At 44.9% G+C, this 19,159-nt stretch overlaps 1 protein-coding gene across 4 annotated transcripts in view; it reads right to left on the reverse strand.

Moving 5' to 3' along the window:
- CCM2 (CCM2 scaffold protein) overlaps positions 1–19,159 on the reverse strand; it is a 553,948-nt gene that overhangs the window by 247,433 nt on the left and 287,356 nt on the right. For all 4 annotated transcript variants that reach the window (XM_069645812.1, XM_069645811.1, XM_069645813.1 and 1 more), the window contains 2 exons: positions 11,997–12,080; positions 5,549–5,732 (listed from right to left, as the gene is read on the reverse strand). In XM_069645812.1, the coding sequence (XP_069501913.1) occupies positions 5,549–5,732; positions 11,997–12,080 (268 nt within the window). The remainder of the gene's footprint in view (positions 1–5,548; positions 5,733–11,996; positions 12,081–19,159) is intronic.

Raw genomic sequence — 19,159 nt, forward strand, 5'->3', positions numbered from 1 at the left:
AAAGAGCTATGTGTCGGACTTGCTCAGATTCATAATCACCCTTCCGGACAACTCGCCGCTGGAATTGGACCGTGTCCACAGAACGACAAGCGTCTGCTCTCCCCACGGACGTTCTGGTGAGAGTACACTTCTTTCAAGTCAAGGAGGAAATCATGCGACAGGCAAGACAAATGCATCAAATCACCTTCCAAGGATCCACAATTTCTCTATACCAGGACTTAGCGAATTCCACTCTCCAAAAACGAAAAGCCATGAGAGCATTAACAGAATGGCTGTGTGAAAGATAGATGCCATATCACTGGGGCTTCCCGACTTCCGTGAGATTCACCTGGGAGGGGGCTCAGAAACAAGTTCAGTCACTAAAGGAGGCAGACAAATGTATGGGCATCGGCGGGGGAGAGGAAGAATCAGAATCTGAGGGAGTAGGCCGTGCAGCCCCCAGAAAACAGTCAGAATCAACCTGGACAAAAGTCAGTAGAGGGCGCAGGCTCTGAGGCCCTCCCTGGAAAGAGTCCAACCCAGGATGATCAGCAGTGATATCGATTTCCAGTTAAGTTCCGTGGACTCCATGATCCCCACAAATTCCAATGAGAGGGTTGGGGGGGGGGTGAGCGATGGTCCTCCCAGAGTCAGTGATCGAAGGCAATCTGAATTCCTTGCAAAAAGAGCGTACAAATAAAGTTGCAGTGAGGGAGCAATGTTCGAGCTCAATCTTATTTTATTTGGTTTTGGCGGCCCAGTTGGCCAACTTCCGGTGCACACGCGCCACCAGTAACTCATTGGCAGTAGGATGAGGTTCTCCCTACTAAGCCATGAGGGGGGAGGGGTGGAGGGGGGGAACGGGACAAGGAGGGACAAGTTCAACTCACTGAGAGACGGGACACACATGGTCCATCTTCACAACACGTTACATCAACATCACCACCTGCGTTATGCCAATACAGTAGTTTCGCCCTGCACTCTAAGGAGCCGGAATCGGCAGCGGACAAAGAGCACACCATAGCCAATGCCAAAGATCGAGGGGATGGCTGACACAAATGAAGTAGTAATCCTCTCCTGGAACGTCCAGGACTTGAATTCACCAAGGAAGCGCAGATCAGTGGAACACAGGTTGGGACAACTAGCCGGAGATATCGTCCTCCTCCAGGAGAGCCTCTTACTGCAGGCAGATGAACATCGGGTCAAATTCAGCAGATATAAAAAAAAAGCCTTCTTCACCACGTCTGGAGTGAAGAAAAGAGGGGTGGCAATACTGCCGAGTGATAGGGTCCCCTTATCAAAGATCACGGTGAGAAGAGACCCGGGAGGCCGCTCCCTCCTACTCAAGGGGCTATTCGAGGAACTGCCTATTACACAATTGTCACAATCTATGGACCCAACACGTCCCAAAGCAAGTTCATCTCTGAATTAATTCCGACCATTTTAGCCTTTCAGGAGGGGCACCTGATCATGGGCGAGGACTTCAAAACGACGCCAAATCCCCAAGTGGACAAAACTCTGCCGCCCACAAATGCAGACTTCGCACAAGCACTATCCCTGGCAAAGCTGCTCAGGGAAACTGAATCTGTCGATGCTTGGAAGTTATTCAACAGAACATCAAGGGACTATACCCACTACGCCTGTGCACACAAAGGGTTTTCAAGAATAGATCTATTACTAATCTCTGGGGTCCTATACCAGTGTTTAAATAAAACAGAGATCCACACATGCATGATCTCTGATCACGCCCCAGTAACCGCAAACCTCAGCATATCTGGCCAAAAGCACCCCACTCAGACATTGGAAACTGAACGACTCCCTACTGTTAGACGAGTGCATCAGGCAGGAAATTGGCGAAACGATAAACTACTTCAGGGAGAACACGATTGATTTCTCCCCCATCAACATTGTATGGGACGCTATGAAAGCAGTGGTTAGAGGGTCTCTGATCAGTTCGGGGACAGAACAGAGGCAGATCTCGAACATTGCCACAGCTAAACGGAAGGAAATGGTAAAGCACTGGGTTGCGGAGCTGAAATCCTGAAGTTCTAGGAAAACACAGAGGGCCGTGAGGAAAACCAAAATAGCACTAGAAATGCACTGGGCCAATCCAACAGACAAATCGCTAGCCTATACGAGACAGTTCTATTATAGCAAAGGGAATAAGGCGAACCGAGTGCTAACAGAAATTGAAAGGTCCATAGTAGGAATAATATCCTTAAACTGGTGGGAGCCGACGGCAAGGTTCACTACTCAGAGGTAGACAAAATCAGCAAACTGGTGCGACACCACAAAGCTATAATGTCAGGGCAGCCCACACCGCTGGACAGCCTGCCCGAGTTCCTGCAGACTATCCGGCCTCAAATCAAAGCCCAAATACCATCCCTAGAATCCCCTATTACTACCGAAGAAACTATCGAGGCCATTAAAACCCTCAAGAATACTGCACCGGGCCCGGACGGTTTAACCCCAAACTTCTATAAAACATACGTGAGCATAATAGCACTGCATATGTCAGCCCTGTTCAATTCCTTCCTGTCATCCAAATCGGTCACTAAATCAATGACAGAGTCGCTCACAGTGCTGTTACATAAAGCAGGGAAAGACCCTGAGTTGGCCGCATCTTACCGACCAATAACATTACTGAACAAAAATGGGAAAATCTTCGCAAAGATCCTAGCACGCAGACTGGGGGGCGACGCTCCCGAGCTTGATAGACCAGGACCAAACAGGATTTATCCCAGGGAGGCAAACGATTGACCTCATTGAAAGCGCTCATAGGCTGGGTGTGGGAATGGCAGTCGCATCCCTGGATGGGCATAAAGCATTTCATCTGGTGGACTGGGGGTATAATCGGAGTGTGTTCGAGCACTACGGCTTCGGCCCCAATTTCACAACTTGGGTAATGGCCAATTATCAGACACCCACCACACAACTACGGGTCAACGGCACCAGGTCCGAGGCAATACGCATAACTAGGGGCACTAGGCAGAGTTGCCCACTCTCGCCTCCGATTTTCGCTCTATCCATGGAGCCCTTTGCGGCGAGAATTAGGCAGAACACGAGGATAAAGGGGATCACAGTGGGAAACCACGAATATAAAATTGCTCTATATGTGGACAATGTCCTAGATACAGCAACAGACCAGGCGGCATCTCTGGGGCACCACTCAGAGGAAATTAAGGAATTCAGAGCGATCTCCGGATTCAGGGTTAATCTGGATAAATCCTCAGCCCTAGCAATTAACCTCCCCAAGCAAGAAAGAATCAGCCTTAACCCCCTAATTCCAATCCCATGGGCGAAAGGGGCAACCTTGGGGTACAAATCACTGAAGACCCATCACGCTTGTACTCAAGCAACTTCCCACAGCTAATTAACGAATTCCAGTGTGACCTAAAGCGATGGAAGGCCCAGGAAATGTCCTGGTTTGGGCGGATCACAGCCATAAAAATGAATATAATCCCCAGGTGGCTGAATTACTGTACAGCACTACCGACTCATATCCCGGGTCCCGTTATGGCCTCCCTGCAAAAGAAGATACAGGAATTTGTCTGGGGGCGGGGGAGAAGAGAAGCCTCGAATCGGAAGGAGAATCATGATGTGGGGGAAACACAGGTGGGGGCTGGGAGCACCTGACGTAGCTAGGTATGCCCTTGCGGCACAACTGTCACATGCATACACCTGGGTCCAAACGGTGGATCAGCCGATGTGGAACCAGCTAGAGGAGGCCTAGTGCCCGGTCGCCCCATCAGAGCTCCCACACCTGCCAAACATAAAACCCCAAATGAACAGTGGTCCCCTGTCTGCAACAAACACAACTGTTCGCAGTTGGAAAGCTGCAGTCCGGAAATGGGGCGTCCGGTGTACACTGGGTCCTCTTACCCCAATTTGGAACAAACCCGAATTCTCACCAGGTAACCCTCCGCATGGCTTTGAACCTTGGAGAGAGGGGGGGGAGCTATTAAAAACGACAGACATCCTGGAAGAGGGAACCCCCATATCGTTCGAGAGATTCAAGGCGAAATTCGGAGTAGGTGAGCGGGAAAGATTCCACTATGCCCAAATTCAGCACTGGTTGTCCCACAGAGGAATTAGGGAAAAAAGCACTAGAGAGCTGACGGCGCTGGAAGGCTAACATCCCCCGCTGCGAGAAGTAGAACCTCAGCTCTCTATCGGCTCTTGGACAGGTCAGACCCCTCTAAAAAAGAAAGATACATGCTTGAATGGGAGAAAGACCTGGGCCGGGAAATAGATGTGGAGGATTGGGAGAAAATCTGGACGAGACTGCATAAAAGCACTAGTGCATCACGAATAGGGAAGGGGGCTACAAACTCTGCTACAGGTATTACATCACTCCCTCCCAACTAAACAAGGTCAACCCGGGCATTCCCGCGACCTGCTGCCGCGGATGCCCCCACCCTGGGCATGCTATTTCACATGGTCTGGGCCTGCCCGAAAGCAGAGTCATACTGGAAAGCGGTAACAAACCATATCAAGGAAATTACCGGATTATCCATCCCTTGGGACCCTGGCATAATCCTCATGGCCGAAACAGGGGGAGGGGCACTCCCGATATCGGGCCATATCCCTCGCCTGTGCACGCACCTCCTCCTAGCAGCACAAATTGCAATGGCCCGGCTATGGAAAAACACAGACGGCCCCTCAGTAGCACTATGGTGGTCCAAATGCTGGGACATAGCCGTTACCGAAAAGGTCACGGCAATCCGGTCAGGCTTCCTGAACAAAGGTTTAAACATCTGGGCTCCATTTATGGGCTACACAGTAAAGTATCCAGCTCTTACTAGAAGACCTCCACTGACCAGATGACTCCAAGGAAGCACGCTCGATTAAGCTAACGCAGTAGGAAGGGAGAACGCAGGGCACGCTTGCCCATCCCTGGCAATGTGAAAAGGCATGGACATGGACAAATAAGAACAGTGCCCCAGCCATCGAAACAAACCTAACCCTTGGTGCAAACTACATTACTGTATTGGCACTATCATTGAATATTGCAATGTTGTTCATGTTGTGTGTACTTGTAAAACCCAAAAAATGTTATAAAAAAAAAAAGCTAAGGGGCCTCAGTTTGATTTTTAAAGGAAGCGTCTAAAATGAAATTTAGGGGAATAGTTTTGAATATTGTGGGGTTTTTTATTATAACTTTTGTCATAGAATGTGCTGTAAAAGAACTATCGATCTAACTGGCAATGAAAAACAATATTTATTGAAAGGGGTCAAATATAAGTATTACCAAGGTACAGGAATTGATGGAAATCAGTGTATTGGTCAAATGTTTTTTCAATAGGATTGTATTGCTTTTAATATTTTTCCCTCATGATATGTGAACTGTATTTGGATTATCTTTAAAAACACATTTATCGTTATATTTTTTTAAAGAACGTTTTATAACTCAGACAAATGCAATTTGAATATACTTTACAAACAAATAAATGAATTTGAAAGGTAGCTATCCAGATTGGGCTCGTTTTTGGGTTGAGGGGTTAAAATGAAAAAAGATTGCAGGTAGTAAATAAAGCATCGACCAACATCTAAGCCTGGCTTCATTTACCAGTTTTTAGCACCACCAGGTGTGAGGCATCATCCCGGATGTAGGACACTGCTGCAATGTCATGGATTGGAACCCGGAGAATTATATCCTCCCCTTCTCTCCACACTAGCTTGACGTTGTAGGCGGACAGACTGATCACTGCATCATGCTCCGGAGTCAACTGTCCAGGGAGTTGATGTGCCCTCTAAAAAAAAAACAGAAACAAAAACACATCACTAGCACAGAAACCCTAGCACCGTTTCGTACGGTTTCACACATTGCCACGGAATGAGGGTTTTATTTTTGTTGCAAGCATGAAGCATTGTGAAGGTGCCATGCTTGGCACACTACCAATGAAATAATTAAGTACGTTGTTTCAATCTTCTGCGTAGTCATTTCAAGACTAATTTGATATTTAGCTGTTGTCATTTAAACAGTGAAAGAAAAGCTGCTACAACAGGAGACATTTACAGTAGCAGGATGGAAAGAAACTACAAACAAGCATCAACATAGCCAATCATTTTTGCTTAGCAAATGGATACTCCTTCAGATGTACGTGACTCCACTAAGATTTTCTATAGATAAACCTGAAAGCCCCCCCCCCCCCGCATAGCCGAACAAGCACCGTTGGCTGCCCCAGCCACCTGCTTCACCAGTGCTTTTCAGCGTTTGTTGTATACTACATCGATTATCCATGTTTACGTTGTTGGTTCAGTGCTAAATCACCACCCTTGTGTCAAAGATAATGGTTTAACTGCATCATACCATGAGGTTAATTGGTGTGACAGGAAGAGAACTGGATGAAAAAGGAGGAAACAAAGCTGAATGGAGGGTGAAATCGGCACTGAACGATTGAGTAGGGAAGGTAGTGTTTGGTCTACGCACATACTTCTAGCTGAGAAAAACCTGAAAAAACCTACCTTTGTGAATGAGAAAAGGTTCTCCATGAGAACTCTGGAAAGCGTCATGAAAGCCATGAAATCCGTGAGATTCCTCCCATAAACAGTTACTCATGTTTTAATGCCCAGACAACTGAAGATGAGGAGGAGGTAGTGGTGATGTAAGAAGCTGGATTCCTCCCCAAGGAAGAGTTTTCTGCTGAGGTCCATGAATGTGCTCCTTAAAGTGGATAGATTGGAGGACAAGCAGACCCCCTTGAAGACTGGCCTTAAAGTAATTGATGGGGGTGGTGCCAGTGACCGAGGGCTTCCTCATGACAATATAATGAATGAGGGTAAAAGTGGACAGAATTGCAAATGAAGGCTCTGAATTGCAATGTGGGCAGCGCAAAATATTGCAACTTTTCAGAGTGACCTGGGTGTCAATCTAGGTATTTCAGTTCACAGAGGATTTCTGGATGGGTTTATCTGAAAAGCGGTGAGACGCTAGACAAGTCAAGAATTAGTATGGGGATGTTGATTCAGGATGCACTGCAATGAGTACCCCCACCAATTAGAAATATACAGCTCATGATACAAAAATGACATTGTATCACATCTTCACCTATATGCCCTGCCGTATTCAGAGTTCTCTGAAAGGCTCACTGGGAGAATTTCCAGCTTCTGTGCCTATTCCCCTCAACCCGAGAGACCCCCCAGCACTTTTTAGCTGTACTCTGGAATTTTTTTGATCCATTTCCCCGAGTAGAACTTTTTCCCACTTGCTCATCCTTTTGCTCGGATTGGGAATCTTATGTTACTGCTTTTGTGTTTTTACTTTAACAGAGTTATGCTTTCCTCCATGTATTTGATTACAGGCATCTGTAATTGACATTTGCAGCACACAGGACCCAATGTGCAGTGTTGCTAGGGAGTCCCTGGGACTTCCCTTTTTATTTTATTCTCGCATGTGAACAAATGTTCAGGAAGGTAACTTATCTTACTTACCTTTTCTTTTGTGGGTCCAGCACACACCACCTTAGGTTGGGTCCTGGGGGGGTTGCATTGGGTATCTGGACTTTCCATCGAAAATGAATTCATCAAATTAATGTCCATCAAATTTTATTCATTGAAAATACTTTCCATCGAAATGCATTTTCATTGAATAAAATTCGATGGATTCCAATGGATTTTAGGCTTGGCGTTAAGGTTAGGGCAAGGGTTAGAAATGGGGTTAAGATTAGGGCAAGGGATAGAATTAGGGGGAGTGCCCTTTGGGGTTGGGGGGAACTCCCCCCATTAACTAATTCACACTAAAATGTTACATGGAGCTGGCCAGTGCCGAAATACTTTGAAATTCGGAATCCATCGAATTGTATTCAATGAAAACGCATTTCGATGGAAAGTATTTTCAATGAATAAAATTTGATGGAAATGAATTCAATTAATTCATTTTCGATGGAAAGTCCAGATACCCAATGCAACCCCCAAGTGTAGAGTTCAGCTAAAAAAGTGCAGCTAAAAAGTACAAGGGGTCTCTCGGGTTAAGGGGAATAGGCACAGCAGCTGAAAATTCTCCCAGGCAAATAGGTGAATTTGGGATACAATGTCATTTTTATATCATAAGCTGTATATTTCGAATTGGTGGGGGTACTCATTGCAGTGCATCCTGAATCAACATCCCCATACTAATTCTTTACTTGTTTAGCGTCTCACCGCTTTTCAGATAAACCCATCCAGAAACCCTGGGTGAACTGAAATACCTAGATTGGCACCCAGGTCACTCTGAAAAGTTGCAATATTTTGTGTTGCCAACATTGCAATTCAGTCCACTCTTATCCTCATTCATTATATTGTCACGAGGAAGCCCTCTGTCACTGGCACCACCCCCATCATTACATTAAGGCCAGTCTTCAAGGTGGTGTGCTTGTCCTCCAATCTATCCACTTTAAGGAGCACATTCATAGACCTCAGCAGAAAACTCTTCCTTGGGGAGGAATCCAGCTTCTTACATCACCACTACCTACTCCACATCTTCAGTTGTCTGGGCCCTAAAACAACGTTACATGAAGCTGACGTTTTCAGCACTGGACAGCTTCATGTAACGTTTTAACGTGTAAAATAAATGCATGGAAATGCTATCTTTTACATTTAAAAGTACATATCCATTGAAACTTGTCAATTTCTATATTCGATGGACAAGTTTCAATGGATATGTACTTTTACATGTAAAAGATAGCAATTCAATGCATTTTCTTTGATGGATTTCCTTTTTGATGAAATGTTTGTCGAAAAGACCATAAACCGTTGCCATTGTAACTCCTTTCCCACTGCTCCTGTAACTTTCTATTTACAGTAAGTAACAAACCTAAATGACTAGTTGCAGTGGATTTTTCTACCATTATGTGCAGGTACTAGCAGGCTGATTTCTCAAAAGGGCTCCCGCCTTCTTTTTTCACCATTTTCGTTTGTAAATTCCTTCTGGGCTCTCCCATCATTCCAGGTGGGTCCTTTGCACGTTTTTGGCTGGCCTCTCTTGAGACGCTAGCCCAGGCTCCAGTCTGTCTGGAAAGGCAGGAAATGAGGGCGAGTTCCGAACCTTCACAGTCCTTTGTCTGTTGGTGTGCCTGGCTGAAACCAGCTCAAAGTGGGCGGCTGGCTGTCCTGCAGGACAGCCAACCCCCAGGTGATTGACCGCTTCATAGGACTGAATGAATGGGTTCCAGCATATAAAGCAAGGATTTTTGGACCACAGGGAGAGCCGACCACTGGAAATGGAAATCCGAAGCAGAAGATGAGCAGAGATGCCTGCAGTACAACCACAGAAGTACTGGTGAAGCCCTGCTGCTGTCCTGACCCAGTTTTCAAATCGACAAGGAAGCTCCACCAATGGGCTGGTGGAATCTATTATTCTCAAGAAGAAACTGAAGAGAATCCAATCAGCAATATCTGTTCCCTCTTGGCGCTATAAAAAACGCACCAAAACCACAAACCGCCGCAGGAGCGAGCTGAATCCTTTGCTGGCGACCCCTTTTCTTGATGACTGTCACAGAACCCCACTGAAGGTCCCCCCTTTGGTCACCACGACCGAAGAGCAGGTAGCCGGGTCTTCAACGCTGCATCAGGAAGGCGTCCAGCTGTATTTTCAACTTGACCCTCCAGGTACTGTGGGGGCTTGTGTTATACTTACCTTCAGAAGTGCTCCTTTGCTTTGGGAGTACTGTTTTCCACTTTTGGGAGCCAACCTCAACTCCATTGTGCAGGTATTGCAGCATGTATACCTACAGGAAGGCTCCCCTTGAGCTCCTGTGCTTTCTACAAGAACATCTGACTGGGTACCTAACTTTTCTCTGGAGATGGGCATCAGAACGTGTGCTACCCATTTGACTGTGACATTGCTGGTTCCCCAAAAGGCCATCTTCCTTATCCTACTGGCTTGGGCAATGCTTGTTCCTCCACAAATTGAACTGTGAACTCATTTCTATTTAGGAAACAGACTGCTTAAACCATTACTGGAGAGCGTTACATTGTTACTTAACAGTTGTAAGCTGTGTTCCGTCTAACCTTTACTTCCCCTGAAACTAAATATTGCAAAGGTGATACATAAGTGCTTTGACTGACCTTAACTGAAGTCACTGTGTGTGTGGATATAAAAAGTACATGAAGTTAATCACCTACATAATTGTTCCTTTCACAATCCGATTCCATTTTTCATTTAATGTTACGAGTAGTTGCTGCATTTTAGAATTGCTTTTGTGCCTTCTGTATATATAAAATAAATAACTATTTTTGATATAACTAAGTAAGTGTTTCCTTGAATCTGTGTATGTGCCGATTTCTTTGTACTGCTCTACAGCTCACATTCCACCCTGCCACTCTACCAACTTGGGTAGGAAAGGCATAGATTAGAAGTTGGGGCTCTAAAACCAAGAAATACATTTCATGAAGTCTAGCCACAGATGGACTTCAGAAAAACGTACCCAACACTCACAGATATTTCAAAGATGTCCAAATGTTCTCACTCTACCCAGGGCTAATGAGACTAATCATTATTACAAAATCTTACAAATATCTGAGAGCATCCAAAGCATAACAATTTTACCTTTTGGCCAGTGTAAGAACTTGCCCTTTTGGGTGAGTTTTTATATCACGCTTTGCAATCATTTTTTCATTTAACAATTAGAAAGCACTCTGCGGATTAATTAAAACAATTTACAGAAAATTCGACATGCGCCATCATACTGACTTAAATCATTATCATAAACAGTTTCTCTCAAGCAATTGGTTAACTGGCATCCAAGTTCAAGAAAATCTCGTGAGAGTTGTTGACCCAGAAAATGGTGCTCTTTTCATTCAGATATTTTAAAGCTTTGCTGTCATTGTTCCAAATCGAATAACAGAAGTACTCCTAGAGCTTGGGATCTCCTACTTGCATCAAGTTTTTTCTACAATGCTTATTAAAACATTTTTTTTATTATTTATTGGGTAATTTTAAATGGTGTCTATTCAACAAATGGTGTTCTATATGCCAGACTTTGGGCCTCATTACAAGTTGGGTGGTGCAGCTAACTAGTCTGTAATCGAGTTACTGCCGCATTACCGCACCGTCCAACTTTGGTTTTGGCGGTGGAGTGGAGGAAAAACATTCAGCAAAACGCTGGCGCGAAGTTTGCTACCTTACCGCTGGTGGTAATTCCACCAAAATCCTAATGGTAATTTCCAGAAGTCACAGTATGAATTGAGGGCCCCTCTGCGATACACCATTGTTCCTCAGGGATTTTTGAAACACGGCAGTCAAAGGGTTAAGACAATAGGGGTAACAAGTGCCTGGAGGACGTTTAAAAGATGGTATTGTACCTACAACTGCAACCAGCAAGAATCCAGTGCTGCTCATGTTTCTTAAAACTAGGTTCCTTGTTCCCAAACAGTTCAAGGAGCCAAAAAAAGGGGCATTCAATTCAGGAATGGAAAAGCATAAACACATGTTTCATGTCCGATTCCTCCTACCTTTCAGGCTATTACAATGTGTGTTGTCTTTGCACAAGTTAATGGTACTCACATTATCAACCTCTGAAGGATAAAGGGTTGAGTGAGTCCTCCCAGTAACTTCAGGCAAGCCCAATGTGCGAAGCAACCACTCTGAGCTACGCTTCGGGCTCGAAGCAAAAGGGTTCTTAGCCACCAAACAGGTCAAATCTAAATGTTCAAGTGGTGGAATGGCAATATGGCTAAAGGTAGAGGGGAGCAAAGAAGGCAGCAGGGGTTGAGTGGCAACCAGTAACCCACCTGTAAGGAAAGGAGAGATCTCCTTTTCCACGCTATGCAGGACTACACATTTACGTTAACTGAGATAAGCTCAGAGAGCACCAGCGTCATAATGCACATCCTCTGCTCCAAGTTTCACCTACAGCACTGATGCAGGATGCATCTGGTTTGATATTAATATACATGTATTGTGTGTACATTCTGCTAGTTTCTTTCTTTTTCAAAGTGCTCTGAAGTGTCCAATGGCGTGTTGGTATTCTATCATACACGTACAACAATAATAAATAAACCCAACGCTCTGCAAAGTCATAGTAAGCAAGACTCACCTTGGCATTATCTATTAAATGCAATATCTCAGTTCGGCTGGAGGGATTAAGGTAACCAGGAATTGATGTCAGTTGGCCTAAATACTGGGAAAAAGCAAAATGTCACACGTAAGAAATTAAATACCATGCTTCATTAAATAATGACTTTGAGAGAAAACAAATACTATGATGAGAGGCGACATGCGTAAAGATACCTTTACCCTAAGTATGCTGCCTCTAACCTTTTGTGTGTCAGCTCCCTTTCTACAGTATTCCACCACCTGGAATACCTCAGGAAAGATACTCCACTCCTACCTATGTTCATATTATGTAATGGACCATGAAAAAGTTCAATGAACTTCAAGTGGCACAGTGCTAAGAGTATGCTCACAAGTACTCCCTTCCAAGCCTATTGATTGTGACTATGAAGGGCATTTCCCCCACAGTTGAACCCAACTTGCTGTGGCACTGATGGCTTCTATTAACATTTCTAGGGGCACGAAGGTGTGAGCCCTTAAGGGGGAAACTCGGAGCACATGGGACTGTGGCAATGGACACCCTCTTAAGAGAACCTGTGTGGCAAGCACAAAGGGTACAAGGAAAGAATTCCAAAAAGTGTTGATCTGGCGCTCCAGAAGTATTTATTTGGCTTCTTAGTTGCAGGACAATATTTGTTCTTCATGTTAATGTTCACAAAGAAAAAAGTACGTGCCCTCTACACGTGTTAACCCACTTTGATTCAATGGTTCTTCAAAAGATAAACATTGTCTATTTCATTTTAGTAATGGTTTCTTGTGCCTACATGCGTTTCCCCACTTTGATTCAGTGGTTCTTCAGGAGGTTAACATATCTATTGATCCGATGTGCAAGTGAATGACAATCATTCCAACTGGCTGTATGTACATGGACTACTTTCCATGGTATCTTCTTTAATGGCTGCAAAAGGTATCATCAAAATTGTTTTGATTCGAAAATTCAGATTGAATATTGTTATTAAATACCAGCATCCATTACTAGGGCATGGATCCCATAAACGTTCCTCTGGTTAACTCTGCGTGCATTTACATATGCTACAATTGCATGATAGAAGTCTTCCTCTTCATGCCGGGATTTCATACCTTTACCAAGAATGGCATGTCCTGTGAGGAATCATCCCCTGGCGACCCGCGTTACATTTTCTCCTTAATGGATTGAATCTCGTCACTTTGACAGCACCTGCTTAGAAATTGCTTTGCTTAATGTATGTGCTCCTTCAACACAATTCACTGCCCTAATCTACAACCACTTTCCTAGCAGATCATATAAAATACACATTACTCCTGTGAAAAACCCCACATAGCTCATACTTCACATCTTAACCTACACATGTACTCAGACCAAAACAGCACCGTCACAAGATGACCGCATCCCAGGTTGACCTGTAGTTTATGTTGGTCTGACTCAAAACCTCTACACGCTTGTAGAGACTATACTGTATTGCCAGTTCACAGGAAAAGGTACGACTATCCGACTCTTCAATTCTACCAACGCCATCATCTGGGTGAACAAATATTTCGCAAAACAGGGAGGATTTACAATTATGTAAAGGCAATGTCTCCACCCACCACAGCAGCATAATCCACATCCCAGTCTATGAACTCATGCCTGTGAATATAGTTACTCTCCATCACATGTCTCCTGTTATCACTGCTCTTCCTACCCAAACTTCCTTGTGACCAGCAGAGCACAGTCAGTTTTGCTAACCACCTAGCCAACTTCCCTCCCGTCATTCAATAGCAAAACGCCCTTTTTCAAATACATATTTACAGTTCAGACTTACAATATAGTATTTGAGTCACATATTTGGGATGATAAAACACCAATACATGACAACACCATACAATATTTATCATGGTAGAAAAAAAAGATATTGTATGGTCTGCACCTATGCCATTAACTTTGTGTGGTGCATGAACAAAAGACAAACAACGTGATTACCAACTAGCATCTACTGAGACAATGCGGTCTCCTCCAGCCCTTCAGTTGAGAATGATTTTCAGAACCATCCAATTGGGACGGTCCTGAGGCCACTATTGTCATACCGGGTCAGTGACTACCGTGGTGATGTAGTAGTACAGTTAAACCAAAATGGAATACTAATTTATTAGGCCTCAACTCTAAGCAGGTCAAGTAGTTTTTACTAGAACATTGTCTACACATATATGTGCATAGCTGGTGAGTTCAAAGTGAAATTGCTGCACACTTCAAAATGAATCACAATATGAGCAGTTCAAATCAATGATTCAGTATAAAATGTACGCGGTAAAGTGAGAAAACAGTGCATTTAAAACCAACCATACACCCTGCCTGACCATTGTTATGCCCTATAGTTTAAGCAGTCCTCACCTAGCAGGCAAGTAGGTCTAGGGCCTGAACAGAGGAAAAAGGTCCCGGTCCGTACCAGAGTAGGAAGAAAATCTAAAAAGTCTACTTAGAACACACTTTGGCACAGCCAAAAGGTTCTACACAGTTTTAGAATAAAGCACGTTTGATGCTTAAAAGGGAAGTAGAAGTAGCATGTTTTTAGGGTACTCTCACAATCCCTCTACACTAGGGTGACCCATGCGGGAGGAGGGATTCCTGCCCAGAACCCCACCAATCATGGTCAAGCCAGGAAGTGTTAGACAGTGGGATTTAAACCCATATAATCCCTAGGGAGTGAGGGGGCGAGAAAACTGGTACGTAGGCTCGCCCCAGAAATCCAATCTGCCAAGAGGCCACTCAATCGTTGGTCACTTTTACTGTTGGTCCTGTTGCAGGAGGTCCTAGGGTCCTGGGTGCAGTGGATAAAATCTGTTTTGGTATTAATTACGGCTAGATGGCAGTTCTATTCTCCGATGGGACAGTTCTGAAGATCTTCCAGCAGGATGGCCGAGGCACTTCAGGACAGCAGCCACAGCAGGTCCCATGATGAGGATACCCAATGACGCAGCAGAGTCGGGCAGCAGCGAATAGAACCTCAATCCAGAGGCTGCAGTCAAAGCATGCAGCGGTAAAGAAGATTCAGTCCCAGGGAGGTCAGTCTTCTTGCAGGAGAGACTACAGCAGAAGAGATGATTTTAGACCACAGGTTGATGGCCTGCAGGGTGCCATGCTCCAACTCAGGATGTCGATCAAATCACTGGATAGGCCTTTTGCAAAGCTTGACGGCACAAAAGATGATTCTGTGACATTTACATTGGCAGGTATCGCATGCAGGGGTCCTGACTGGTTGGTCCCACCAGTCCACTGTTCAATGCACCAACAAGGGTCTCCTTGGATCATTACAAAAGGTGCAGGGCTTCAAAAGGACTTCGCTTTGACAATACAGGTTATCCTCAGCAGCAGTCTTCCAGGTCTCCAGCATAGTGCTTAGCTTCCTTGCAGACTTGGCTCTAGTCGACGATCTGATGACTGGCTGCAGGACTCCCCGTTATCCTAAATTCGTGGAGGAGGCTGCCTGAGCCCTCCACTGGAAATGAGCTGCATCATCCAAATTGACATGGGCTGTCCCATCATGGCCTTTGGTCTCACATCTGACCAGTAATAGACATCCCCCTTGCTGGAATCTAGATTCAGGCAGGACAGTCCCATCCCCATATCCAGCCAGGTTACATATACTTTCGACTGGGAATCCAAGCTCGATTCTGTCAAAGTGAATGCCATATGGCATCTGCCAACATGAGAATGCAGGAAGATGGCCAAAGAACAAGATGAAGAAAATGGTGGAGATTACATGGCATGGCCATATTGTGTACATGGCACTCAAAGACCTACATTAATCAGCGTAATCATATTTCTGGTGCTTTTATCTGCTTAGATTCACATGCTGTGCATACAGTCCGGCATCTAGTAGTAATCGCGGAGTACCGCATCTTTTTTTTCGAAGATCGTAAAGGGACATCTACCTGGGCGGGTCTGTTACACTATCCCTACTGTGATGTGTAGTGTACCCACGAACCCTCACGCATTAAGGTCCCCCCCAGTTGTTTCTGTTCTGCCATGAGGGAGCCTGAAGAGAATGTGCGAGTGAGTACAGAGGGATAGGAAGGTGTAAGATGTCTATGTTACTTCAGCTCCAAGAGGGGTATGTGAATCTAAGCAGAAACAAGCACCAGAAATACGATTAAGGTGAGTAATGTATGTCCTCCGATGTTTGTGAAACTGCTTAGAATCACATGCTGTGCATAGCCTAGCGAGCACTACCAGGAGATGATGGTGTCAAGGAACTGCAGAAAAGATGTCTTAACAGCGCTTGAACCACCGGAGAATCAGTCTCAGAATGTGTATCTAAGCAGTAATGTTGTGTAAAAGGTGTGAACGGAACTGCAGGTAGCCGATTTGCAAATAGAATCGACAGGAATATTTGCAATGAAAGCTATGCCCCTGTGCTCGAGTATAATGTACTCTTGGCGTAAAAGGTAAGGCTCTCTTTGACAGACTAACATATATGGATACATTTAACAATCCCATTTACAGATTGCAGATTTAGGGACTGGCATGATTCCCCTTCTCTACCAGTGGCTATGGAGACAAAGAATTGATCCGTCTTTCAAAGTGATTTTGTCTTATTGAAGTAATGCATCACTGCTATCCTAACATCTAGTGTATGGAGGCTTCTTTCAGCGGAGTTGCCAGGATTCCGAAAGAAAGATGGAAGTGCAAGCGACTAGTTTACATGCAACTTGGAGATGCATTTAGGTGCAAAGTATGGATGTGTGCACAAAACCACTTTGTCCTTATGGATAGTAACAAATGGGTCTTGAACTGAGAGCAAATGCAGTTCACCAACTCTCTGAATGGAAATAATAGCCACCAGAAAAGCAGTTTTATAGGTGAGAGCCTTAAGACTAGCTTTGTGCATTGGCTCCAAAGGAACGTCCACAGGTTTATTAAGCACAACATTCAAGTCCCATCCAGGAGTTGGATTAGAAATGGGTGGATGAAGTCTTTTCACATCTTCCATGAAAGCCTTGATTATCAAGACTTTCCACACGGAAATCTTGCTCTGAGAGGTGGTGTAAGCAGAGGTCAGAAAGGTGGACCTTCAGTAAGCTAAAAAATAGGCCCCAGTTCAATGGGTTGAGTTAGGTAAAGGAATGTGTATGTGTGGTGGAACAATAAACAGGGTTGCTGTTAAGAGTACCACACCAAATGACAAAAAGCCTCCATTTAATGGAGTAACAGTGTCTTGTATTTGGTTTTCGTGCCTCTTTAAGAATGTCCATACATCTTTGAGGCAGTTGGAGATGCCCAGACTATGACTTCAGCAACCATGCTGCTAAATTGAGAGTTTGAGGGCATGGGTGCAGTGTTGTCCCCTGATCCTGGGACAGAATATTGTAGGGGCAAGGCAGTTTCACCAGAGGGCAAAGTGACATTCTCATGAAATGCAAGAACCACGGTTGACGAGCCCTGACTGTTGCTATCAGAATTCATGTAATTTGTATTGGTGTATCTTGTGAATGATCCTGTTGCGGAGAGGAGTTGGGGGGCGGGGGGTAGTGTAAGCAAATCTCCCTGACCCTTTGATCCACAGACCGTTCCCCTTTCACAACTTTTGCGGATACCTGTAGTCTGGTCATTGTGCGGTCTGCAGCATTACAAAGAGGTCGATGTATGGATGCCCCCATTCTACAAAGACATGCATAATGCGTTTGTGTAAACGCCACTCTTGCTCTACGTGTAGCTGAACATCTCTGCTGAGCACTCCTGCAAGAAGATTGTGTTTCCCTGGAACACATTGTGATGGAGGAACATTTTGTGTTTGAGTGCCCACTTCCAAATGCTTTGTGGCAATTTGGACAGCCCTGGCGAGTGAGTGCCCCCCTCCTTATTTATGTAAAACATGGCCCCGCTGCTGTATGTTAAGACAAGAACGGTCGTCCTTGTAGTTGTTTTTTAAAAGCTTTCTACAATATATCTACAATAAAGTGCATTCATGATTGAAGGTAATATGATCTGGGTCTCGGATTATGTAAAAACCTTGGGGGTTTATTTTGATCCCAAAATGACCTTCAAAAATCAGGTCTCCTATTTGAGCTCCAGTTGCGCTTACTTGACCCATCTTCTCCGGCAGATTCGCCCCGATCAATCAGAAAAAAAAACACATAACTAATTGCAGCTGCCACAAACACAAGATTGGATTACTGCAATAGTCTCTTGGTCGGGACAACAAACGAATATTAAAAAGCTCCAGGTTATTCAGAATGGGGCGGTCTGTGCAATTTGTGGCTTGGACCAGAGGGCGCATATCGCCCGGGCCCACCAAGAGCTGCACTGTCTCCCCGTTCGACAGATAATTCATTTTAAAGCCTCCAGCATGGTATAAAAATGCTTGGCTGGTGATGCTCCACCTTATCTCCGTTCACAAATTAAGAGCACCGATTAGGCGCACCTTGCGTTCAAATGAGGAAGACCTCTTGACTCAGCCACGCTATCAATTAAAGGTTTGGTGGATCGAGCTTCGATTCCTGGGCCCCCATCATTTGGAACACCTTGTCGCGCTCACTTAAATTGGTTCCTTCAATTGCACAGTTTAAGAAGGGTTTGAAGACATACCTGTTTGAGAAGGGAGATGATTGAGAATGTTTGAGAACAATCTTCGTTTCCCCTTGAGTGTTCATCGTAAGTCTTGTGAGCACCCTGAGGCCTGCGAGCGTGTTGGCGCTATATAAAAATCCCATAGAATAGAACAGGGCTTTGAACACTGCTAGCAGCTCTAAGAGACTGGTGTGTTTGTTTGCTACAGCTTGTGGCCATGTGATGTGCACCGTCGTCTACTGGAGAAGGTGAGCTCCCCACCCTCACTGGGATGAGTCTAGTGAGAGTGGCCTATACTGTGGAGTGGTGAATGGGGTTGTCCTTCGTCCACCACTGCAGTGATAGAACAAGGCCTTTGGAGACAACCACTAGTTCATTCCACTGACCACTTGGTTGACACCATTGGCTCAAGAGCAACTCTTGCATAGGATGCATGCACAGGTGAGCATGTGGGACCAGGAACATGCAGGATGCCATCGTTCCTAATTTGTACGGTTATCTGACTGGCCACATATTGAGGAATGTGGAACATGTTTTAGACACTCTTGTTCAAGGGGAAGACAAGTTAGTCTTCTGTCTGAATAAGTGCTCCGAGACATTTTTTAACTTTACTGGCACAAGAC

This window comes from Ambystoma mexicanum, chromosome 2p, assembly GCF_040938575.1.
Source record: "Ambystoma mexicanum isolate Mex_15411 chromosome 2p, UKY_AmexF1_1, whole genome shotgun sequence".
Classification (NCBI taxonomy): Eukaryota; Metazoa; Chordata; class Amphibia; order Caudata; family Ambystomatidae; genus Ambystoma; species Ambystoma mexicanum.